Source organism: Lissotriton helveticus, chromosome 8 (assembly GCF_964261635.1).
Source record: "Lissotriton helveticus chromosome 8, aLisHel1.1, whole genome shotgun sequence".
NCBI lineage: Eukaryota > Metazoa > Chordata > Amphibia > Caudata > Salamandridae > Lissotriton > Lissotriton helveticus.
Genome location: NC_136069.1, coordinates 423,101,115 through 423,127,878, shown reverse-complemented (window position 1 = coordinate 423,127,878; position 26,764 = coordinate 423,101,115). Strand labels below are relative to the sequence as shown.

The 26,764-nt window shown below is 48.5% G+C and overlaps 1 protein-coding gene across 1 annotated transcript in view; it reads left to right on the top strand.

Annotated features, from left to right (window-relative positions):
• The window catches only part of VWA8 (von Willebrand factor A domain containing 8), a 1,418,144-nt gene that overhangs the window by 416,145 nt on the left and 975,235 nt on the right, over positions 1-26,764 (top strand). The window contains exons 11-12 of the mRNA XM_078657276.1: positions 3,096-3,230; positions 3,309-3,386. Of these exons, the coding sequence (XP_078513402.1) occupies positions 3,096-3,230; positions 3,309-3,386 (213 nt within the window). The remainder of the gene's footprint in view (positions 1-3,095; positions 3,231-3,308; positions 3,387-26,764) is intronic.

Here is a 26,764-nt window from a genome sequence, read left to right as displayed (position 1 = left end):
CTGAAGCATCGCTATTTGGACGCCCCGCCTCACTAAGTATGCATGTACCCTGTAGCGCTTTACCATAGTTCGAATGCCTCGGACATTCCATGTGACACATTTCAGATTAGGTAACGTCCCCATAAAGCATCAATCCCAACAGCGGTGCACGCCAACAAATGTGACCCGCATTGCAGCAATTGCGTAACCCCTTCAAAACATCCCCCTGAACTCCCACCAACCCCCTCCCCAGGACAGGGCCTAATAACCCAGCTTCAGCCCCGTTCCAAACTGTAAACACCCAACACACCATGCTAACCTGTGGTCGTCACCACAGAAGACCTTAAGGGTCTGAAGAGGGCTGTGGAGCCCCAAACCAGGACGACAGAGCCGCCACCCCGCGCCCATAGCCCCACACTGCAAATGCAGCCCCATACCTGGCAGTCCAATAAAAGTTAGTAGTGTCCGCACCTCCAGGTCTCCCACAAATGTTCAGTTGCCAGCAGCCTCATCCATTAAATATACCATCTGATGTCTGTGGGGTGACCTCTGGCCCCTGCGCACCTCCCACCTCCGAGTCATCATCACCGGTCTTCTCCCCGTCCTCTTCCGAAGCCGAGCCTCTGGAAGCGTCCTCCCGCTGCGACCCCGTGATGCTCGCCGTGGCTTCCAATGCGCTCTGTCTGTCGGCCAGCATTGGCGCCTCTCGCTCGGCCCGTTGGCGCCTATTCCGGGAGCGGATGCGCTGCGATTTCCTGATCTTGACCGGCGGTTGCCGATCCCTGGTGGGCCTATGCGCACGATCCGTCCCCGCACGGTACAGTTCCAGCCAGGACCAAGCTTCATCGGACGTTAGGAAGAAGTGAGTCCTGTCATCCACGATGACCCGCAGCTTGGCCGGGAAAAGCAAGGAGTATTGGATCCCCTCTTCTCGCAGCTCTTTCTTCACCGACAGGAAAGAAGCTCTACTCCGCTGCACCTCCTGCGTGTAGTCCGGAAAAATTGTCACCTTACTGTTATCCACCTGGAAGGGCCCTTCGGATCTCGCCCTTTGGATCAGCAGATCCCGATCCTTATAGTGCAGCAGTTTGACCACCATCGGTCGGGGCGGACGGCCCTCCAGGGGCGGCCTGGCGGGCACCCGGTGCGCCCTTTCCAGAGAGAAGAAGGGGGACAGGCCCTCCGGCACCACCACTGTTCTGAACCAGTCCTCCATGTAGGCCACCGCGTCATCCTTCTCGATCTTCTCCGGCAGACCCACCACCCGCACGTTGTTCCGCCGGTTGCGGCCTTCCACGTCCTCCGCTCGCCGCTCCAGTATCGCCAGTCGGTGAATAACGTCCTCAAGCTTGCGTTCCGTGGTGACCACCGCCGGTTTCAGCTCCTGGAGCAGTTGTTCGTTAGACTTCACTTTGTCAGAGAGCTTGGCGTGGTCAGCTCTCAGCAGGCCAAGCCCCGTCGCCACCTGCGCAATGTCCTGGTGCAGCTCATCCTTCGTAGCCGTGATCGCGGCCAAGATTGCATCCAGGCGGAGGTTCAGCCTCTGTTCTGTGTGGAGGGCTCCGTCGGGAGACCGCCATCCATGTCCTCCGGCCCCCGGCCACCCTGCTCAGGCGGCGTGCCGTCGCCATTTCCCTGCGCGGCCATCTTGAATGCAGGAAATCAGCCATTCGAGCAGCCCCCTCTGACGATGGCCCGGTCCACCAGGAATCGCCCAGCGGAATGACTCAAAGAGTGCGGCTTCCAATCCCCAGGTCAAGCGGGGACACGCGGTGCCAACCGTTCCCCCTCCACGGCCAGCCGTCAACCTCCAGTCCAGTAGTGCGCTCCGTGCTGCCCCACCGTCACACTCAGATCGCCTGCAAAGCTCGCCAGGGCCAGGGGGGGAAAACTCTAATGAAAGGCGGTCAGTGAAGCGTTCGGGTCCCTGGGTAATCTGAGCTCACTGTCCCCTGCAGCACTGGCCCTCGCGGAGCACCGCGCACGTCGGGGTGCTAGCACTGTGTAATCGGCCCGGCGTAACACTGTCCTCCACCGGGTGGGCCCACCTCCATGGACCGATCTGTCGGCCGCCGCCTCGTCTTCCCGTGTCCCGGGGTGCACAAGTGCCGCGGGCGGCCGTCCCCCCAGTGCCTCGGCAACTCGCTGCCCTCCTCTGTGGGTAATCAGGCCCTGCCGCGATACAGCCAGCGGTCGGGCGGCCTCACAGTCCAGCAGCGCCTTCACCAGCGCAACACAGGTCCAGGCCCAGCCCTCCAGCCGGCCGAGTGATCAGGTGGGGGAGGGGCGCCGCTCTCACCGGTAATCCCCCGCCGACCTCCTCCGCTGCTCAGGGCTTGCTCCCACAGTCTACCGCTCTGCACACTGCCTCACGAGGGTCCTCCGGGCGCCCGCAGCAGGTCCCGCACCCCTCGCCGCTCCGTCCACGGAGCTCTCACAGAGGCGGCGCCTCCATCTTTCCTTTGTTTGCTCGCCAGGTCGAGCCGGTCGCCAGGTCCTCCCGCATTCGGCACCCAGGGTTCCGACTGGGGTCAGATGTTCCCCAATGGGTCAGCGGCCCCTCCGGACCACGATTGTAGCCGCCAGGCGACACGGGGCGAAGGTTGTCAGGAGGAAAGACGGGACTCGGCGCGGAGCAACTCGCTCACGCAGCCATCCCGGTCGGCGCTGAAACCACGCCCCCATGTATACCCAGAGATGTACATTTGGCCGGATTGTGATTTGTTTAAGAGCAGAATGGGATCACATGTAGGAGTATTCTAGTAAAATTAACCCCTTGGCTGCGGGCACATTCCCCTGCTCTGCTGGGGGGAGGGAGGGCGCGCACAGCGCCCGGTGCTCATGACGAGCTCAGCTCGTCATGAGCCACGGTTCTCGTGTGCTCATGACGAGCTGAGCTCGTCACGACCACGCCCATTCAATGGAACACTCAGCACAGCAGAGGAATTAGCCCCGCGTGTGAGCGTTCCAACGGTCATGACACACGGGAACCGTGGCTCATGACGAGCTGAGCTCATCATGAGCATGGGAGGGGTTAAAGTATTCATTATAAATCCTTGCTGGTCAACTGGTTGGAGTTTGTGGAACTGATTGTTTCTTTTTCTGGTGTTTTTGAGGTCCCAGTTGGAACTAAGCCACTACGACCAAATTCAGGCTCATCAACTTTCATCAAGACCGTCAGTCATGAACAGCTGCTAGCTGAGATGGTGCAGTCCCATATGGTTAAGGATATATGTTTGATTGGTGGAAAGGTAAGAAGGATACATTAGCAGTTAGCTATATTTTCCTCTCTTATCTGCATTCCTTGAATGTAATTCTCTTTTTTACAGGGTTGTGGAAAATCTGTCATTGCCAAGGAGTTTGCCGAGATGCTACAATACGAAATAGAACCCATTATGCTGTATCAGGTATACATTTTATGTACTAAGCTGTTGGGTGATTGTGAAAGGATGGCACTCTTGGAAATTATGCAATGATCCAGTCTCACTTCTAAATAATGATGAAATAGAAGGCGCAGTCACAGATTTAAGTCACACATTGTTAGAACCCATGTGGGGCTTTGCTAATGCAACCTTTGCTAGATACCAGACGCCTGTACCATAAGGGGTTTAACACAACCATATTCCCAGTTACACATTTCTGTCTTTGTAACTAGAGTAGAAAAAATATGCAGTATTATCTGTTGATGGCTAGTATGCACTCATTTGTGGTGGCCCTGAGGTTTTATTTAAGGAGGCTTAGGGTGTTAGGATTTTCCTAGCCAAATCCGCCTGCCATTATTATTAAACTGGCTCTGAGGAACATGCTTGGGCACATGCAGGACGCTTCCGCTCTGTCTTGAATTTTTTCCTTGAACGCGCACCAACTGCAGTGTGTGCGTGGAGCACATTTCTGAGTTGTACTGACTCTTTGTATTACTTCTTGCAAAGAAGGGTCACTCATCTGCATCATAAAGGTGACTGCTTCTCAATGCTTTATTTGTTGCTGTTACTTTGTAACATTTTAGTTTGCGGGACTTGGTTAATCTTCACTAGGCCAAAATATTTTAATTTACCATATTAATGCACTGTTGGTGTTTCAGTGGGATATCCTCTCATTAAAAGAAATAGCATGGTACCTTTTTTGTAATTACCGGTGGCCGCTGATGGTAGTAGATTTGACCATAAAACACTTTGTACTTCATTCACTGGTTGTCTTAGGTCCTGGTATCTTGCATGTTTTCTAAGAATGGCAAAACTGTGAGGTTTAGGTGCAAGTTAAATATTAAAGATACTGCTGACCGAACACAGGGCTCTTCATGGCTGGACAAACAATATTATTCAACCACCCAAAGCTAGCTGAGTTTTTTTCACATGTTTTTGGAACCATATTAATTTCTATGGCAGCAGAGAAGGCTCTGGCATTATCATGTGATTTTGGCGTATGTTAAAATCCAAGTGGGGGTTCACTGTCACCAGAAAGAATTTAACATTTGTTGCTTTTTATTAAGAAAACCATCACAGAAAGCAAGTTTGGATATTGCCACAGGTGTGGGAGATCATTGGTGTCTGTCTTATAGTTGGGTCAGTTATTTACAATTGTAATGCTGTGTCGAAGGACCTGGGTCACAATAGTATGACTACAATTCCGAAAGTTAGAGGTTGCGATCTAATGCTTTCTGAAAGTTACCTTTGTTTCCATTGTGGATCAAAAATGTCCTCTGCCAACAGCCAAACTCATCTTGTGTTAGCTGTGACAGAGTTGGTCATTTTACTAAAGCATGCTTCAACAGTAATGCGAGAATTAACAGCTCAGAGAGCATTTATATTGTTCATTAATCTGTTATAACTAAGTTGGTATGGCACATTGCAAACTATGAAGTGACGGTAGACGGGGGATCTAGCAAATCTCCTTTGTGTTGCATCCTGATTGAAAGTGGAACACATGAATCCTTGGCCTTTTCTGGTTCACCATTCATGCTTATTTCAGAAATCTTGTTTGGGAAAACATAGATGCCACAAGTGCATTTGCATGTGCAACGGGCATTAATCCACGCTGTGATGGGGTGGCTGTATTGATATGTGGAGTAGTGTGGCTCACTGGTTAGAGGCGGCAGGCCTGAGAGCAGAAATCAGCCCGGGACCAGGGTTCAATTCCCGACGTGGCAGGGTCGTGGACCTTGGTCAGCGGACTCGATAATTCTCGCTTCGGTGCTTACTCTAATCAGGGGTTCCACTCGGCAACTCTGGGCATTAGCTTGCCTAATCTCCACAACGGCCCCACCAATTCCAGGGATGCCTGGCTCCACCTTGGGGACTCCCAGCAAGGGACCATCCCACAGGGAAAGCCAGGACGGGTTCCCCAGAGTTATACAGCGCCGGGACGCCCTGTTGCTGGGGCAGCTGTGCGCTTTACAAGTATACTACATTTACATTTACATTTACATATGCTTGGTTATTTTGTAGCTCACATAAAAGTCAACATGTCCTGACCATGCACGTAAGAGCAAATTTCTCTACTAACCAGAGAAGGTATTCAGAGTATTTTGAAAAAGAATAAGGTGTTTTCCAGTGTGAAAAAGGATGCATAGATGTCGAATATGTCTGCATCTACAGAGTGCAACATGTCTGATGAGGTGAGGCCTCACAGTGTACCAGTATGGTGCTTACAACTATAATTTTCCTGAAGAAACATTGTAATAGTTCTCATAGAACTTTATATGGCTCCTTAAAATGTTGTTTTCAAGTATAAGGTACAGGATAGTACTAGTTAATTATTTTTTATAATGGTTAAACCACTATTGGGCAATTTCTTTTTAATGGATCAATTTTTGTATTTTTTGTATTTGGTGTAAGTAGGACAAATACCTGCCTCCAACCAGCCGCCGGCAGAGAAAATAATCAGGGAAACAAAATAAAGGAGAAACCAAACATTTCCCCTCCCTCGTCCTCTCCTTTCCCTTGCCCGACCCAGAACAAATTCGGTTCGGAATTACAATAATATTTGTATTCATGCACTTCATATGTCCTGCCCGTTAATTATTGCCCTTCCTCGACCACCACTCTTTCGTACCTTTGTGCCAGTTCTTCTGCAATTCATTATTAGATCTGGATTGGCTGGGCAGCTGTCCACTGGTGTAATGTAGCTGATTCTTTAAAATATACATAAAGGGGTCTTTAGCTCCAGCTAGAGAAGTACTACTGTGTCACCTCATGCTGTTAGGTATTTGGCGTATCAATTCACCTTCTAGGAAGTGCTTCAATTGGAAAGGATGAAGGGCTATTTTGTATCTGAAAAGCACATTTGGTCATCACGCTGTTTGTCATATTCAATTATTTATCTCTTGCATGCTGTATAGAATGCAGTCCTTATTTGCTACTTTTTCCTAGCACCGGCAAGTCCAATAGGGCAGGGTTTATTGTGATAAACAGCATTTGTTAATGCAACAGGTATAAACAGCATTTGTGAATGCCTGTGTTTACATGTGCTGGCACGTTGAAGCCAGGTTCATTGGCTTTTTCAATGCTTGTTTACAAGATATTTTCCTTGTGAGGGCTTACCTTATTTGATTACAACAGATTGAGGTATGCACTTTGTTTCACAGTGTATGGTGGTTGCTTTATATCACTCACTTGGCAGTGGGCTGGAGGAGCTCATAAGTAGTGGAAATGAGTACCCGCCTCTGTTGCTATCTGGTTGGAGGCTGTGTTTTCTTGAGAGAAACCTTTTGATCTTGTACAGTACAGCATGTTTCCCTCCTTTGAGATGTTGCAAACGGTTACCGTTATCACATCCTGCTGGCTTCCTTTTGATTGAACAATAAATAGATCTTTTCAACTTCTACCTTTCTGATCTCTGCATCAGTACATACACAATGCTTTTGTTTGATGTTAGGAAGGAGCACGATTGCTTGGTTGGTTTTGTAAGTTTGTCTGTAGCTGTTGGCCGGTTTACCAGATAATGGATTGATGGATACAAGGGAAACATTGCATGGAAGATTTTCGCTATGAATAAAACACTGAGGCCTTTATTCTGAGAATAGCTGAGTGATATCCACTGGGGGAATATTGTTCCCTCATGTTGTGAGTTCTCTGATGTTTGCGGTCCTAGGATTACTAAGTCTGAAAACTCTAAAGCCAGTGGGATCTTACCCCGGTAAAACTACAGTCCAGGAGACAGAGGATATATACACTGACCCCTACAGCATCATCCAGGAAGCAGACGGTTCTTCCCAGTGAGGCCACAACCTGAGGCTGGTGTGTGTAATGGCATACATACGTCCCATCATTGACAAAGGGGAGGAAAGGATGATAATTGCACATTAAGACACCTAAACCCTGGTGATGTGTTTCTCCTTGTATTATGCAAGTGTGGGTGAGAGATAGTGGTCCATAACCTACTTCTTAACTAAGGACAAGGTTGCTTGTTTGACCCTTATCCCAAACTCATTGCCTAGTACAGGGATAATCGCCAATTCCCTCCACCTTGCCCAAGGGCGACGAATGTCCTTTTGCCCCCTAGAGCCCTTGCCTTGCCCAAGGGCTCAATGAAGCCTACCCTCATTTGTCCACGACTAGGAGTGCTTGTTTTTACCCTACTCCTCACCTGCTTTGACTAAGTGCAGAGGGAAATTGCTCCAACAGCCCCCGCCTTGCCAAAGTGCTTCTTAGATTCATTGCAGCCTGCGTTGCCGTGAGGAAACCATCTACAACCCTGTCTTGCCCAAGGGAGGGTGTGCAACTTCCCCACCCCTTCTCCTCTCCCCCACACAGGCCCCACCTTGTCAAGGGAAAATTGGGGCTCCACTACTTTTCCAAAGGTCAGGGTATATATTTGTGCCACGCATCGCTCAAGGGTAAGGGAGCTAAATTTAGGGACTTGCTGCAAGTAACAGCTGCCAAGATGCCTTGTACTCATTTGCTATGCCTTGGGTGAGCTGTGAGCTTTCACAGTCCTGCATCACTCTCAGAAATGTTAGGGTGATTAAGGGCTGAGCCTGTAGTATGCTGCATGGCTGCCCTGCTGGCAAATTGCAAGCATTGCAGCGGCAAAGCAGTCATAAGTCTTGGCCATCCTTCACCCTCAGAAAATGAGGACGAATGACACTCCTCTGTTTTGAGCAATGTTGGGAAAACAAACCCACAAGGACCTGGACAATGAAGGGGCGAGTGCTAAGGAGCCAACCCTATCCTTGGAGTACTTGTAGCGTGTTGGAGCAGTTCCCCGTGCCCTTGTCCTGTACCGGGTCAGCGCTCTGCTCTCAGAATTTCGGTCGAGGCTTTGGGGCTGAAATGCTATCCAGTTTCTAAATGTGCACAGAGCAGGGGTGCAGCCATTACCTGCTCTGGGCGGTTACTTTCAGCGACGACTCACCCCTGAGCAAGGCGGGGTGTAGAAGCTTCTTCCCCCCTCCCCTTCCCTGCTCTTGGCAATTTGGTGGAATGGGTTTGTTGAAGTAATTCACTCCCCCCTTCCAAAATGAAGTTCATGCAGCCGTGTTCACAACATCTGTAAAAAGCTAAAATTAGAGGCCAATTAAGTTTGACTGGGTCTGATAGTGCCTACGGCAGAAAACCTCAAATAACATTCATAAGTTAAAGTAGTATCTTAACCCTAGCTGACACCTCCGTTTTTAACTTACATCTGCGCCTTCTACCTTTTTTAACATCAAACATGTAGGAGGACAAATTCATTAACAAAATTACATAATATACAACTATACAAATTCCAGTAAGTGTGTTGTTGAGAAGTTTGGTCCTCATTCCTTTGGTCGTCATAGTGTACAATATGTAGTGTATTTTTGAAAACATGTTTGATGTTGGGAAGAGTATAGACGGGGTGAGAATGAAGATTAAGCGAGTGTGACAGAGCTTCAAGCTAAGGTTAAGGTAATACCTTAACTTTGTTGATTCACGTCTTTTTAGACTTTGTGGTGTATCCACTATTAAACCCAGCCGCGGTCTGTGCAGGTAACATTGGTGCGGCCGCCGTGGCGGCGGGGATTTCGAGGGATGATGCTGAGGGATTATTATTTATTTATTTAATTTTCCCTCTGCATCGTCCCTCGAAACTCCCCCTATCCTTTCCCCACCCGGCCACACCGCTGTTACCTGCACGAACCGCGGCTGATTAAACCCTTGTCCGCCATAGGCAATTGCACCGATTGCCTAGCGGACGGTGCAGGGCCCCTGAAATGGTGGCAGTGCCTAGCTGGCACCATCCTCCAGATCAGGATGTGGATTTAGGAAGGCCTTTCCATGGCGGCGATGCCGCCATGGAAAGGCTGTGTATAGAAGGGGGGGTTTTACCCAATTGTAGTCACTGGGACCTGGGTTCAATAGGTACTATGAGGAAGGGATCCCAGTGTATAAGGGAGTAGATAAATACAATTCAAATGAATTAATCAAAAAACAATAATTGTAGATCCACAAGGTTTTTATTCACAATGGGATCCCATTGTGAATAAAAACCTTGTGGATCTACATTTATTGTTTTTTGATTAATTCATTTGAATTGTATTTATCTACTCCCTTATACACTGGGATCCCTTCCTCATAGTAGCCATGGAAAGGCTGGCGTGAGTTGGGTTTAGAGGCGTGTTGCGGGCCCCCTTTGTGTTGGGGGGGGGGGTCGCTGTACTGAGGGTATCCATGGTGACCCCCCTCATTTCCATGCTCCAAGGGGCAGGCACCGGGGTGCCTGCCACATAGTGCAGGGAAATCCTGTGCACGCACTTTTCACATTGCGGGCGATGCAGCTGGCTGCAGCACGGCACGCAATGTGAAAAGCCCAGGATGCGCCTGCCAGTATGGCGGGCACATCCTAATCTCATTGGTGAGACCACAGCAAGCCTGGCGGGCGGTCCCAAACACTGCTACGATGGCCCACCCGCCATAGCAATCGGCCCCTAAGTGCCTAATTTGGAGTTTGTCAGACGGGTTACGGTGACAAAACCTGACTGATACCCATGATTATCTTATTGCAAGTGGCATAAGATATAATGTTCCAGAAATAAAGCATTGCGCAATCAAATGATGGCCATAATGCTGAATAAATCATACATTCACCCCCCATTCAAGAGATCTGGGTTAAATTCAGCGTTCTTTTGCTCACCATGCCACCCCAGTTTAGACCCAGCCATATGCAAATCAGTCTTGACCCTGTGCCTCATGGGAACAGTCCAGTCTGAACTGCCAAGCCAGGTTCTACCTGGTCCGGAAACAAGCATCCTGGGACTGGTTTCTGGGTATTACCCCTCATCAGCCAGGCTAGATGGAAACCAGTGGCACAATGAGCAAGGGACCCATGTCTGGGCATACCCATCCCACTTAGGGCAACAAGTGATACGCAAACAAATGATGGACGGAATGCTTAATAAAGTATACATTCACCCCAGTCAAGCGCCTCTTATTCTTATACTAGGTATTGAATAACCTTATAAAAGGCAAACTTCGCACTCATGCTCGATTCTACTGGCCCCCTGCAAGCATTTATTTATTGTCCAAAACCTTTGCAGTAAGGAGAGTATTGAAGGGAAATACTTGCAAGACCTAAGGAATAGAGTTCATCAGTAATTCTGATACTCATTGTTTTGGACTCTTTCAGTGCAGTGCTCCTTATATGTGAATGATGTAGAAGTTCAAGTAGGTGTCATTGGTAAATTGTAGTTAGTGGTGTTACTTCTGCAATGTTTATCTGCTATACTGCCTTGTGTTGTTTACAGCTGAGGCACCATACCTCTTACCCCTCACGCTCCTGGCACTCCGGTAGGTATTCCGTTTGGAGCTAATCAGTAGATCCCTTTGAATGTGAAACACACACTGCCTCTGATTTTCGGAAAGGTGATTGCATTCCATTGAAAGTGAGAAGATTGGTCATTCATTTGCAAGTCAATTTTTCCTAAGCCATCAAGTGACTAGTAGACTAGTGACTAGAAGCCATTATCTTCATTAAGCCCACCCATAGATATTTTCAACAATTTGTCGAGTGAAAAACAAAGCAATAGTTGGTCACGCATTAGTGAATTCCCAACTCAGTAATCCAACCACTGGAAGCACTGGACTCCATGTCTTTCTGACCTCCATGTAAAGAGTCTGCTTGATGTGGTCATTTTCGGTCTGATTTTTTATTCGTCTTGTGACTCGGGTATTTCAATGGCAGTTTTACTCTGTCCCTCACATCTAGGGACATTTCACTGATAAACTTCTTCTTTTCATCCCTCTACCCTTATTATTGCTAATAATGAGGAGCATTTTTTCTGTTGATGTCATTAACGTATAGTTCTTCTCCTTATCTCTGAAATATGTCACACGCACTTTTCTGTTCACTGTTAAATCTCCAGGACAGGCAGTCAGTAACTAGTGAAGATTTCCTTAGGGTTGAGCTCTGAAAGTGCGACACTCACTGAGAACTTAGATAAAGTCATATTTCACATAAAAGCGGTGTAAACAGGACCATCCTATCTTCAGCTTGCTTATAACTTGTGCGCCAAGAAATAATTCTTATTGAAAAACACATCTATTGTGCGTACATGTAACGAGTCGCCATGGGGATCTATATTCACACTTTCTGTGACTATGTGGTAGATATACTAAATGTCTTCGAAGAATAATGTTGGCAAGTTCTTTAAAATGTCAAAACTTCTGTTTCTTCTTAGATTTCTAATTAAAACATCCATAATGATTGTACATGTTTTTGCCCTCTATGGTAGGGAGTAGCAGCGGAGCTGTCAGAAATCTCAGTTTAAGCAGCAGATGCTAGTAATGATGAAAACGACTTCTTCCTTCCCACATCCTGCAGAGAGCACAGCTGCTCTCACTTGGCTAGTTTGTATTTAGATTTTTGTGTTTTTTGTGTGCCACAGCATCTCAAAGTGTTTATATGGCATACAAGCTACCAGCATCTTACCCTAAGGGATGCAGTGTCTTGAGACAGAATCCATGGAGGCGATGTAGCAGGGTGGGTACCATGCTTTTCTCAACCCAAGCATCATGTGTCTAAATGTTCTCCAGATTGCCCAGCCTCAGTACAGCAGTATCTTTCCTTTTCTATCAGAAATGTTAAACTCGAATTTACTCACGTCCACTTGATAATTGATACTTTCTATTTATCTTCTCGATTGAGTATGTTCTCATGGCACAGGATTTGATAGGGTAAGTATGATTTCCTGAATGATACTCATCCCTCACCTGCTTCCATATGTCCTCTAGAGAGCATTAGGAGGGAGCATAGATCCTTATTCCTTTGTTTCAGATTACTTGGTCTTATTCACACCACATTCTAGACGTATAGCCCGCTGTAGGTCGCGCTCGTTTGACTTGCTCTTGTGCGTCCATGACGCGCTTAGATTATGCGGCAGATACAGCTTTTAGGGTTTCCTTGGTTTGCGCATGCGCGGCCCCGAGACATTGTGCAGCTGGGGTAGCGGCGCGTTAGGCGGTAATGATTTATGCTTCCACGCATGCGCGCCATTACTTGCTTCACAGACGCGCATGCGCAGGGTAGTGTCTCTGTAACGCACAGGCGCGTCTACAGCGGGACGCGGTCCAGCTGCCATGCATCATACCGTTTAGCGCTAGTATATATACTGGCCCTGAACAGTCCGTCGGTGCCTCCCCTTCGGCTCGTGAACCCGCCGTGAGGTACCGACGGACAGGTTAGTTGTGTGTGATTGCATGTGACTTAAAGGGTATTTCTAGCACACTCCTCTGAGTTTGGCCACCTATGCTTTTGTATGTCTTGACCTTAGATATACTGAAAGGGATGAGGAGCTGTTTCGCTTATTTTTCCCTTGTTGTCGTTTTTTTACAACCAAAACGATTTATGTATTCATAGAGGTTGCACATCCCTCAGTGGAGGTATACCTGGTTGTTATCGCTATAATTACAGCTAAACCATATTTATATTCACAGAGTTTAGACACTCTTTAAGTGGATGTGTTAAACTAAGTATTTTGTCTGTAGTTATTAGATATGTGGCTTGATGCATTGGGACTCTATTATAAATGACTCATCTTAATGTGGCCATCTCTTTCTCTCGCATGGCGGGATCCCATTTGTGGACAATTCGGAAAATTATTGGGTTAAGTAGACAGTACAGAGTACTACAACATTGACAGTGATCTGACCTAGGAACTGTCTTTATTTATACGTCTAGAGCGGGGCCTTGTCTTTCCGAGCAGTTGCCGGGTGAGGTGAGGCTTACTTCCCACAGATTGATGGGTAAGTGCTAAATAATTTTTTCAATTATCATGTAATTCTACACTGTAGTTGCTTGTGGTGACGGTGTCCACGCGCCACTAGAATGATCATCATAAGTTGATGCTTGATCTGTCGGAGGTTGCTGGAATGATTGCTGGTTATGCACAGGAATAATACGTGGTACTTTGGGCCTATGTGATTAACCTAGAGTGCCTGTGATTTTATAGGCACCACGTGTTTATACAATTGACGTTTGATTTTCTTTTACTTCTTCATTATAGGGAAGACCATTCGCATCCACTGCCAAAATTTAGAAGATGCGGTAGGATGGTCGTGTCCGACCACTCTTAGTTCATTTATATTTATGGTTATTTGACTTTATTTCTTTTCCACACATTAGGTAGTGTGATCTGCAGTAGCATTTGAGAGCTTGGCCCTGACGAATGCCGGTGTACTTACACAGTACGGCAGAAACATGTTGGCCTTATTTTTGTTTTCCACCAAGCGAGCAGGACAGTGATTATTTTACGCTGTCATTACACTATTTTTAATCTGACGTCCAGGCAGGCACTAATAAAGGTCTTTGTTTGCCTCGACAGCCATTTTAGCCACTGCACTATACTTATGAATTTTTTGTTTGCACTGCACCTATCAGTACCATTTCTATATTAACTTTTGCGGTGTCCAGACCATGACTCAGTCATACATCGCCAATTTACACCTGGGCATTTGTAGACTGACCATGGCCTGAGTGTCCTACATGATGAGGCCCCGCCTTGTTTGGTTGGTCTGATAGGACTTCAATCAGCAAATGTTGATGGTCAATGCATTCTTTGATTTATCTGGTTGTTGTATTTTTTCTACTGTGCATTCCTTTCCTCCAGCGCGATTTCTAAGCACCTCGGCGTTATCCGACTGACAGGTACTTTTGTTCTTTTGGTTGTTGCACTAGGGGTAATTACCTGTGAGGTCGCTAAACTTTCCCTCGGACCCTCCTTTACCTTTTTGTTGTATTGTACTGAGCAGCTACGGCTGCGGGTCCTTGTTTTCTAATTGTAGCATCACACAGCAAGTGTAGTGGTGCCCTTTAGCTCACCCAATATATTTATTTAGTTTTGTTATTCACAACGTTTTTTTACCATGGAGGAGTTTGGTGGTCTAGCTTTTGATGAAGAGGATCTCAATACCATCCTCAATGACAACCCGAGCATTTTAGATGATCTACCCTCTACTTCAAACCCCACTACTGAAGATGACTGGGTTAAATTATTAAACCTCAAGAAAAATCACTCACGCATCTCTCTACATGGGGTTATTATGAATGAGTATCTGCATGGCAAATGTGCACCGTCGGGTTTGATTGTGACCACGGCGCCACGTTTATTCCTCACTGATAAAGAGTTCGTGAAGAATTGGGCGCTAATTGCTTGGCGGTGCACCCGTGATTGGTTGATTTTAATAATTAAAACAGCTAAAAAAACGGCCGATGCACTCCTGATCGAGATCCAGGTTTTGGAGGGCCAAATCAACGCAGCAATTAGACCTGTGATCTACAAAAAGAACTTGGACGAGGCCAATAAGACTAACAAGGACTACCGTGATAACATCCTACTGAATAAAGTAGAGAAGTTTAAAAAAGATTTGGCACGTTTTTCAATGGAGTCGGCCTATCCCTATTTGAGTGACACTTATGTAGCTCCATCCACCACCTCTAAAGGGAGGAGATACGGGTCAAACTACTCGTCCTCTGGTTCTGATTCTGGCTCCAGCGATCAAGGAAATCCGAATGCAGGCCCCAATTTTGGCACCCGTGGCAGAGGTTTCCAACGTAGAGCCAACAGAGGCCGAGGGGCTCCACAATACCCTAATCAAGGACAATGGTGGCCACCAGGCCCATGGAATTACCATCAAGGACCTATGGGCCCCCCACCAATGGGCCATCCCATGCCCATGTACCCTCCTAATCCGTCATTCTATTATGACCAGCCTTTTTTATGGCAGGGCCAGGGCAGAAATCGGGGCAAAAGAAGAGGCCAACAAAACGTCAACTGGGCTCCACAGACCAGCAACACGACCGGACCGACATCAGGAGCTGCGACCTCGTAGTAAACCTGAGCTCCAGGGCAATCACTCCGACTGAGAATGCTGTACTGAACAAAGGGCTTAGCTTTGTCCCCACTTACACTGGTGATCGTTTCAACACAAGGTGTGAACTGGAATGTTTCTTCAAAAAGATCCGGCTGCACTTCTTTTTCAAAAAATCGGATCCTTCTTTGGTAGCGGGCGATTCATCCGAACCGGGTGAACAGAACACTGGCCTTAAACCTAAGTCGACCTTCACACCGTTGAACCAGCAAGTGCCAGCCAATGTCTTAGCATTTGAGCAAGCAGTAACACATGACGTCATGAACTATACCCAGCAACGGAAGAACTTTGTCAATTTGCCTTCCATCGAGAAACAAGCACTATCTGCGCTTGCTAATGATATGTCCCTTACCATCAAACCTGCGGATAAGGGAGGTGCGATCGTGCTACAAGACACCACCACCTATCAGGCAGAATGCGAAAGACAACTGAGTGACACCAGGGCGTATCGGCGCCTTCAACTAGACCCGACGCAGAGAGTCTCGAATGACATCAAGAGTCTTGTAGAAGAAGGAGTATCTGAGGGTTGGATCACTCCCCAGGAGGCGAGATACCTAGTAACAGCACATCCGGTCACTCCTTACTTTTATTGTCTACCCAAGATACACAAGACCCAGAGACCACCGCCTGGACGACCCATCATCTCGGGGATAGGCTCACTACTCGAGCCATTATCTACCTTTGTAGATGTCTTTCTGAAGCCGATAGTGAAGGAGACGCCTACCTATCTACAGGACACTGGGGACGTCCTGAGACTACTTACAGCTGTAGAGTTCGACGCAGAGACCGACCTAATGGTCAGCTTCGACGTCGAGTCGCTGTATACGTCGATTCCCCAACAGGAAACTCTTGACTGCATCAGAACCATCCTGGATGCAAAACAACTGGACACGATAACACCTGTTTCCTTCATCATGGAGTGTGCCAGGATCGCCATGATGGAGAACTTCTTCCAGTACCAGAACGATCTCTACCTCCAGGTGTCAGGTACGTCAATGGGGAGTGTCTTCGCACCGAGCCTGGCCAATCTATATATGCACCAATTCGAGCAGGACCATGTGCTGAACCACAGTAACCCCTTCTTCCACCAGGTAGGACTGTGGAAACGCTATATTGACGACATTCTCGTCATTTGGAAGGGGTCTGCTGCCGAGTTGGTATCTTTTCACGCCTGGTTAAACACAAGGAATCAGTTCCTTAATTTCACCATGGAGAGCAGTAAAGACAGATTGGCTTACCTGGACCTCCATATCTTTCCAGCAGAGGGAGGTCTACGAAGTGAACTCTTTAAAAAACCCATGGCACGGAACTCGCTACTGTCATTTCAGAGCTTCCATCCGCAATCATTGCGCGAGAACTTGCCTGTTGGCCAATTCCTTAGGGTCAGAAGGAATTGTTCTTCGAACCCTCTATATGAACACCATGCGGCGGAACTAGCATCCAATCTAAGAGATCGGCACTACCCGAATCATCTAGTACGCAGAGCTCACAAGAGAGCTTTTAACAACAACCGTGAGGCTCTACTTCAACACAGGAGGTCTGAGGGTACCAGAGACCGTATGACCATGGTACAGACCTTTACTACATCCTCCAATGCAGTCAAAAAAAACATACTCAGACACTGGAAGATTTTGAACACAGGGTGTGGCACCATACCCCGACCCCTGTTTGCATTCAAGAGAGGACCATCAATCCGAGATAGTTTGGTCCATACCAGACCACGGAGGGAACTCCAACAAAGTACCAACACCCTGTGGAATACCATCCCTGTACAAGGCCATTATCCATGTGGCAACTGTGCGGCGTGTCCACAGACACGCAAGACCCTAACAGTGGACATCGGGACCACGAGACCGTGGAGGCTCACAAAACATACGAATTGCAATTCGGACAAACTCATCTATTTAATCTCATGTCCATGTAAGAAACAGTATGTGGGCCACACAACAAGACCGATCAAGGCTCGAATCAGCGAGCATAAAAGCACGATCCGCTGTAAGAAACAGTCTACGGGCCTCACCAACCATTTCCTAGAGGCAAAACACAAGGCCGAGGAGTTGTTTTGGGTAGTTCTCGAACAGCCGTATATTCCACCACATATCGCTGATGTCTCGCACTTTCTATTCGTTAAAGAGCAGCGTTGGATCTTCAAATTGAAAACGGACGTGAGTGGTTTGAATGACAATATCCCGTGGATCTCCATCTGATAGCACTCACCTATGTACCCACGACCTGTGTGTGCACCATTTGCCATTGCGATACTCCTCTATTACCCTTCTGGGAACTGAGCGGGTACCTTCTAACACTGGGACCTAAGCGTCTATGGTAGACCTGCTAATTGGTAACTGTCCCCGCTAGCACTGTGCACTCATGCAGGAGTTGTTAGCACCTATGGGGTTGTATAGTTAATTGTACATCTCTAGGGACATATAGACACATATAGACTTCTCTTCTGGGGCACACAAACCCCCCCCCCCTTTTTGATGAGTTTGGCCATCAGCTTTTTCCCAGGTAGGCTCCTTTGACTAGTCTGCTACTCTTTGATTCTACTGGGGAGGAGGTTTGCCTGGTGGAACTTTGCTTATCATAGGTCCCCGCTACACTTACCCACGGGTGGGTTTTTCAGTAATGATGAGGTATATTGATCTATACACTGGTAGATTGTGTATACTTAGTTACTCACTCGAGTAAGGGCCTACAATATATTGAGCAGTCACACTGGAGCACCTAATAATCAAAGGCGACTGACTCAGGACACATTATTTGCTTCCTCACTGTTCGATGCCCCTTGATCCAGGAATGACCAAGTTGGTCTTCTGAGGTTAGGAGGCTACACCGGGGGCGAGTTATAACTCTTACTACATAATTGTTACATAAAGGTCGCACTCGTTTGACTTGCTCTTGTGCGTCCATGACGCGCTTAGATTATGCTGCAGATACAGCTTTTAGGGTTTCCTTGGTTTGCGCATGCGCGGCCCCGAGACATTGTGCAGCTGGGGTAGCGGCGCGTTAGGCGGTAATGATTTATGCTTCCACGCATGCGCGCCATTACTTGCTTCACAGACGCGCATGCGCAGGGTAGTGTCTCTGTAACGCACAGGCGCGTCTACAGCGGGACGCGGTCAAGCTGCCATGCATCATACCGTTTAGCGCTAGTATATATACTGGCCCTGAACAGTCCGTCGGTGCCTCCCCTTCGGCTCGTGAACCCGCCGTGAGGTACCGACGGACAGGTTAGTTGTGTGTGATTGCATGTGACTTAAAGGGTATTTCTAGCACACTCCTCTGAGTTTGGCCACCTATGCTTTTGTATGTCTTGACCTTAGATATACTGAAAGGGATGAGGAGCTGTTTCGCTTATTTTTCCCTTGTTGTTGTTTTTTTACAACCAAAACGATTTATGTATTCATAGAGGTTGCACATCCCTCAGTGGAGGTATACCTGGTTGTTATCGCTATAATTACAGCTAAACCATATTTATATTCACAGAGTTTAGACACTCTTTAAGTGGATGTGTTAAACTAAGTATTTTGTCTGTAGTTATTAGATATGTGGCTTGATGCATTGGGACTCTATTATAAATGACTCATCTTAATGTGGCCATCTCTTTCTCTCGCATGGCGGGATCCCATTTGTGGACAATTCGGAAAATTATTGGGTTAAGTAGACAGTACAGAGTACTACAACATTGACAGTGATCTGACCTAGGAACTGTCTTTATTTATACGTCTAGAGCGGGGCCTTGTCTTTCCGAGCAGTTGCCGGGTGAGGTGAGGCTTACTTCCCACAGATTGATGGGTAAGTGCTAAATAATTTTTTCAATTATCATGTAATTCTACACTGTAGTTGCTTGTGGTGACGGTGTCCACGCGCCACTAGAATGATCATCATAAGTTGATGCTTGATCTGTCGGAGGTTGCTGGAATGATTGCTGGTTATGCACAGGAATAATACGTGGTACTTTGGGCCTATGTGATTAACCTAGAGTGCCTGTGATTTTATAGGCACCACGTGTTTATACAATTGACGTTTGATTTTCTTTTACTTCTTCATTATAGGGAAGACCATTCGCATCCACTGCCAAAATTTAGAAGGTGCCGTAGGATGGTCGTGTCCGACCACTCTTAGTTCATTTATATTTATGGTTATTTGACTTTATTTCTTTTCCACACATTAGGTAGTGTGATCTGCAGTAGCATTTGAGAGCTTGGCCCTGACGAATGCCGGTGTACTTACACAGTACGGCAGAAACATGTTGGCCTTATTTTTGTTTTCCACCAAGCGAGCAGGACAGTGATTATTTTACGCTGTCATTACACTATTTTTAATCTGACGTCCAGGCAGGCACTAATAAAGGTCTTTGTTTGCCTCGACAGCCATTTTAGCCACTGCACTATACTTATGAATTTTTTGTTTGCACTGCACCTATCAGTACCATTTCTATATTAACTTTTGCGGTGTCCAGACCATGACTCAGTCATACATCGCCAATTTACACCTGGGCATTTGTAGACTGACCATGGCCTGAGTGTCCTACATGATGAGGCCCCGCCTTGTTTGGTTGGTCTGATAGGACTTCAATCAGCAAATGTTGATGGTCAATGCATTCTTTGATTTATCTGGTTGTTGTATTTTTTCTACTGTGCATTCCTTTCCTCCAGCGCGATTTCTAAGCACCACGGCGTTATCCGACTGACAGGTACTTTTGTTCTTTTGGTTTTTTATTAAAGGCCTGCTGCAGCGTTAAAGGCCTGAGCCGAAGGCGAGGGACTTTAACAAAGCGGCAGGACTTTAATAGCTGGTATAGCACTGCTACGAAGGGCTATAAGGCTATTAGAACATTCTGCCACTAGAGGGCAGACTGTTCTAACAAATAAAACAAGGCCTTCAGGGAGCGTGAGGAAATTGAAATCCCCTCAGGCTCCCTGAAGTATTTGTTCACAGCCAGAGCTGTGAACAAAGAAACATTGGAATGTTGGAGCTCTGGGCTTATACCAGCCATTATAAGCCCGGAGCACTCCATTGTTTTCAATGGAGCTACCAACATTCCAATGAGGTTTATTTCTACCTTTTTTAATCTATTCTTAAATATCCCGCAATGAAAAACACCCCAAAAGCGACATCTACTTGACTCTAAAATAGCAACTTACTTTAGACACTTCAAGGGAGTTAAAGAAAAATGGTAGTCAGGTCAGGTATTATAACTCTGGAGACACACTGTGCTGCTCTTGATGAAAAGTGCCTGCTCCCATCACATCCAGATCCTACTAAGGATTTTAAAAAAAAAAATGTATTTGTCAATTCACATATGTCACACGGAGCTCTGCACCCCAGAGTCATCTGCCAAATCAAACCAAGTAGAATCATGACAGTAATCGACTTTTACAGGCGCAACCATAAATTACATATGATCATTGAACAATAGTACATCCGTTCCCCAACTCCCACCCTACCCCCCCCCTAAAGTTTGCTCTAAACCCACACTGTCTCATCCGCAACTTATAGAAAAGATCCAAATGTCCAAATCCAAGCACCCACACCCACCCAGCTCCCTCCCTCACCCTCCTTGCATCGGCCCAAGCGCATCATTCTATTAACAGAGATTCCTCAGTCGCCGGGGGCTTCAGCCAGAGGCCCCGATTCTCCGCCCATCGCAGCCATATTTTGTAGTGTTTGCGCGGGAACCCCCTGGCCACAAATATAGGTTGCTCCAGACTCATTCAAAAGTCTAGACCATTTTTCCAGGCAGCTACTGAAGGGGCCCTCGTCGCCTTCCATGCCTTAGCAATATCCCGTTTAACCAACGTGAGGCCCAGACACAGTAGATGTCGCTTATAGATATTGCCACCCACACCTGCCATGACATGGAGCAGCGCAAGCTGCGGCGTGCGTGTAAGCTCCCAGCCCAGGACCTCAGACAGACATGCAAAAACCCCCCTCCAGAAACGGTCCAGGGACATGCAGTGGCATACCGTGTGGATAAACGTACCCTCTGCCTGCCCACAGCGGAGACACTCCGGGGACGCAATCATCCACACGCGCCACAGACGAGCCCTAGTATAGTAGACCCTGTGGAGGTATTTAAACTGGACTAGACGGAGCCGTGCTGCTATGACCGCCCCCCACGGAGCTGCAAGGGCCTCCGTCCAATCCTCCTCCTCTAGCCCACCCACATCTGCCTCCCAGTCCCCCTGGAGCTTCTGAAGTGTGGGGGAACAGTGTGTTACCAAGGATCTATAAATGTGAGAAATCTTCTTGTCTGGCAGATCCCCATAAAGACTTCTGCTTTGATGGGGCTAAATTTGGGTACCGACTCCAGGCCCCGCAGACTTGGGCACAGTGCACGACGCAGCTGTAAGTAGCGATAGAATTGTGTCCGGGGCATATGAAACTCCTCCTGCAGATCACGGAATGACTTAAGTGTTGTGTCCCTCAATACGTCCCCCAGAGTGGAGATGCCTATGGCGTCCCATCCCTGAAACGCTGGCAGGGTCGTCAATTGGGGCAGTCGCCCATTGTTCCATAGTGGGGTCTCTCGGGTCAAGACATTCCACCAGCCCATGCGCCGCAGCGCCTGCCTCCATACCATGAACACTACCCGTGTAGCGGATAGGAGTGTGCTACAGAGCAGCGCTGAGTACAGCAGTATGTGCAGTGTGCGGTTTCCCATTAGGTAGCGTTACAATGCGTACGCCGGATCCCCCCTGTCGCCGTACCACTACTCATTGAGGACCAGCAGGTTCGAGGCCTAGTAATAAGTAAGAAGGTCCGGAGAGGCCAGACCTCCACAATAGGTGGATAAGAAGCCTTTGCGAATGGCCACATGCACCTTTCCCCCTTCCCATAAAAACTGCTTCAGCACAGACTTCACTAGCCGGAACCATTTAGGCTGGATCGGGTGGTTCTGCAGCTGGTATAGAAGTCGGGGGAGTGCCACCATTTTGAAAATGGCCGATCTACCATACAGTGTCAGGGGCATACGTGACCAGGACTTAATGTCTGTGCGAACTCTCTCCCATACCGGTGTGAGATTACGTTCCCAAGCTATGGTCGGTACCTCTGAAAGCACCACACCCAGATATTTCAATCCGCCCGCGGCTAACTGGACCGCGGATGCCCATGTGTCCACTCTCGTCTGACCTCCCAAAACCCACAGCGTGGACTTGCGGGGATTCATATACAGACCCGATGTCTCCCCGAAGATTTTCACAATTCGCAGGAGCCGCAGACCTGTCCTGTCAATCGCCGTCAGGAAGAAAAGAACGACGTCTGCATACAGTGCAATTCTATCGGAGAGGCCTGCAGCCCACTCAAATCCCTGTATCTGGGCGTTTATGCGCACCCAGGCCGCCAAGGGCTCCATAGCCAAGGCAAAGAGGTAGGGAGATAACGGACACGCCCGCCCCTCTGAATAGGAAAAGTGGAGGAGATCGCGCCGGCTACCCGCACCGACGTCGTAAGCCCCGTGTATAGGAGTTTCACATATGAGAGGAAGCGCGGGCCCAGGTTAAGTCTATGGAGCAGGGCGAACAGATAGACCCAGTTCAGGGAGTCGAAGGCCCTGTCCATGTCTGCCAATAGGAGTGCCGCCGGTTCCTGAAGCTGTTGGATCGCCGCGACTGCCACCTGAGCCCTTTTAATGTTGTGCCGGGTTACACGCTGGAGCATAAACCCCTCCTGATCTGGGTGTACGAGCATTGTGATATGGGGCAGTAAGCGATTGGCCAGCGCCTTCGCCAGGATTTTGGCCTCCACATTGAGGAGGGAGATAGGACGGTAGGAGGCATGCTGTTCCGGGGGACGCCCGGGCTTGTGAAACACCACCACCTCCGCATGTCTCCAGTACGGGGAAAGCACGCCCTCCTCCCGGGCCTCTTCCACCACTGCCCGATAATGCTGGGCCAGCTGCACCCTTTACTGGCAAAATCACTCACTTGGAAACCCATTGGGTCCGGGTTCTTTCCCAGGGTTAAGTTCCCCCTGGGCTGACCCCAGCTCCTCGTCCGTTAAGGGGGCCTCCAGCTGGTCCCTCACCTCGTCTGGCAGGGCCTTGGGTGGCAAATCAATGATGAATTTATCTATTGTTGCAGCTGACAAACACTCCCGTGGCATACAGATCCGCATAATAGGTAGCGAAGCTCTCCGCAATGGCAGGGGGATCCGTGATCAGGGTCCCCGTCTGGTCCAAGATTCCCGACAGGGCCTGCGAGTGAAACGTGCCTTGACTTAGGCGATGTAGAATTTTACTAGACTTGTCCCTGCATTGATGCACTCTACTGCGCATCGCCAATCAAACTTGACGAACCTCGTCCATTAGAAGTGATGGACACTCCTGTTGGGCCAACAACAATTTCCGTACCCCTAGATCACTCCCTGTCTCATGGTTCTGTCGCTCGAGCATCTCCACTTTCGCCTCATTACGAGTCAGTTCCTCCCTACGCTTCCTACGGGCCGCAGCACACCAGGAGATATCCACTCCTCGCAGAGTGGGCTTCAGTGCCTCATACAAGATGGCCGCACAAGAGACGGAACCCACATTTGCAGACATTACTGGGCAATGGTTACCCCCATATGCGCTGTGTATTCCGCATTCTACTAAGGATTTTAATGGACTCTCTGAACTCTGTATGCATTGAAACCTACAATAGGTGTTTAATGAAAGTTCGATGTGACTACACATCCCAGCATGCTGTATGAAGTAATCAAGTACTTAATTGAACGCATGAGGGTTTCAACTAATCAGCATGCAGCATAAAGAGCGATCCAATGCGTACAGGAGAAATGCCTCTGATGAAATGGTACATTGGCCACAGAAACGCATTGGGCAATACAACGAACTTGGATGGCTGGGGTGGGCTGAACCGTGATGCCGGATGGCAGATGCACTGTCGAGTGCATCTTGAGAAGCTTCGGCCTTTGTTGGACAATATATATATATATATATCGCCTTCCTGTAAAGTGTCGGGGGATCCGTCAAGTGGGGCTTAGAAACAAGGGGGGTATAATAATTAAAACCCCCATGCATGTTCTGTAGGCTTCTTTGAGACAGTTTATAGCAAAAACTGCTGAACGCAATTACACCACATGATTCAGGAATCTATATCTTGGTCCACAGATTGTGATTTTTGTGGTTTGCTGTAAATCCTCTCAGCAGCTTCTGAGATATTAAGGGTAAAAAAGAATTGTATATTTTGGCATTTGGGCTCGAGAGAGTCACTGAGACTCTCGCAGGAGCGCCAATTTAAAAATAGAGCATTCTGGTTGCCTCAGGGAAGTTTCCCTTGGGCCGTCTCCATTCTGTGGGAGTCAGCCTCCTGCTTGAGTGGTCTCTCTGATTGGCTGCCAGCAACATCAGAAAAAGGCTGCTGGTGGTGTGGCTCACTGGTTAGAGGCGGCAGACCCGTAAGCAGAGAACGGCCCGGGACCAGGGTTCAATTCCCGACGCGATAGGGTTGTGGACCATAGTCAAAACGGACTCGATAATTCTCGCCTCGGTGCCTACTCTAACCAGGGAACACACTCGGCAACTCTGGGCATTAAGCTTGCCTCATCTCTACAACGGCCCCCCACAGACGCCGGGGATGCCTGGTTTCACCTTGGAGATACCCAGAAAGGGACCATCTCACAGGGAAAACCAGGACGGGTTCCGCCGCGGTCTTCAGCGCCAGGATACTCCATGGAGTCGCAGTGCGCTTTACAAGTACACCCACATTTACATTTACATTACAGGACTCTGGGACTTAGTCCCCTGCCCTGAAATAAGTTTAAAAAGGAATTCAAAAAATATATGGGGCAGGGTAGGGGCACCATGAACTTTTAGGCTCTATGGAGGGGACCCAGCAGCCCCCCACCTCCCCTGCCCATTAGGGCCAAAAGGTGAAGAAAAAAAAACTTGCAACCCTGCGAGACTCTTGTGGGTTTGGAAAAGAAAAAACGGCGGCTGGGACGCATTTATTCATTATAAGCCCCAGGGAGCCTACCCCTGGAGCTCAGTGCTTAACTTGAGCCAGTGGTCTCCTGTGCTTGGCACCGGCACGTAATTGTCAACACCACTACTTATGAAAGTCTGCCACATGGGGGCGCTGTTTGTTGAGCACAACAGTTGTTTTTTAAAATTCAATATGTCTTAAAACAACCAATACCGGCAATTCTTATAGCTTTGGGGGCCTGGAATAGTTTCAATAGTACACTTAGAGCAGTGTGATGCTTAGTAGTTGTGTTGGTACTGTCATTGGCAGTGCAAGCAGGGGCAAAGGGTGGAGTAAGCTGCAGTGGTTTCCTGACAAGGGCCCTGGCATTTATTTTTCACAAATTAAGCACTGCTGGAGCTGTGTTTATGAAGGGGGGGGGGGGCTGTGAGGCCCCCCACCTTGAGGCCCCAGAGAGCCCCACTGGGCCAAAGACAACTTTTATGAGGTGGGGCTGCAGCCCCCTTTCCTGGTCCTCAAGAGGCCCCAGGAAGCATACCCCAAGGCCGATATCCATTTTTATGGCAAGGAAGGCCGCATGGCCTCCCTTCCCGAGACTGAAAAGGCCCCGGGGAGCCCACCCTGGGTTTGTTCTCACCTGGTGGTAGCATTTTATATCTCCTGCCAAGCGGGAGCAAACACCAAGTCAGCTCCCAGCTGGCGGGAGCTTCCAAAATGCTCCCGCCCGCTGGGAGCAAACTTTAGATCTGTTTCCCTGCCCAGAGTGATGCGGGCAGGGAAACCGATCTAGATGTTGCTCTTGTCCGCAGGGAGCAGCATTATTATAACAGTCTGGTGGATGCCCTGTGTGGGCAATATGGTCTCCTTCCCCTTTCTTTAAAGAAGTGGCCCAGGGAGTGGGATCTCCGGGCCGATAAGAGCTTGGGGCGGGGGGCCGCGTGACCCCTTCTCACATTGAAAATAGATCCCCGGGGCCTGATGAAGCTTGTACGGGAGTCTAGGCAGCCCCCTCCCCTATAAACAAATAACGCCCCTGGTGGATGGGGTCTCCAGGGCCTAATAAGGCTCACGGGGGCAGCGCAGCCCCTCCTTCCCTTTTATTTATATTTTGACCCCGAGGGATGGGGTCCATGTGTCCTACTAAGGCTTAGGGAGGGGGCTGAGTGTCCCCCCCTCTCTTTCTCTCTTTTTTTTAAATCATATTTGGCCCCGGGTGATGGGTTCCCTGGGGTCAAAGAAGGTCAGGGAGGAGGGCTGTAGGCCATGTGGCAAATGCTCAACCCTTTGCTTTCGCTGGCCACGGCATGAGGTTGTCTGCCTGCGGGGGGTTGGCCCTGTGGCCAACTGTCTACCAAACATGGCTGAAGGCCCTGCGTTGTCTGCCTTTGGGGGTCATTGACCTGTGGCCATCCCTGCAGTGCACGGCCAATGTTCATGCACTTAATGGGGTTGGCTGCATGCGGGGGGGGGGTTGGCTATTGCAAACTCCCCTCCATTCACAACCGAAGGCCCTGCACGGCGACGGGTTGGCTG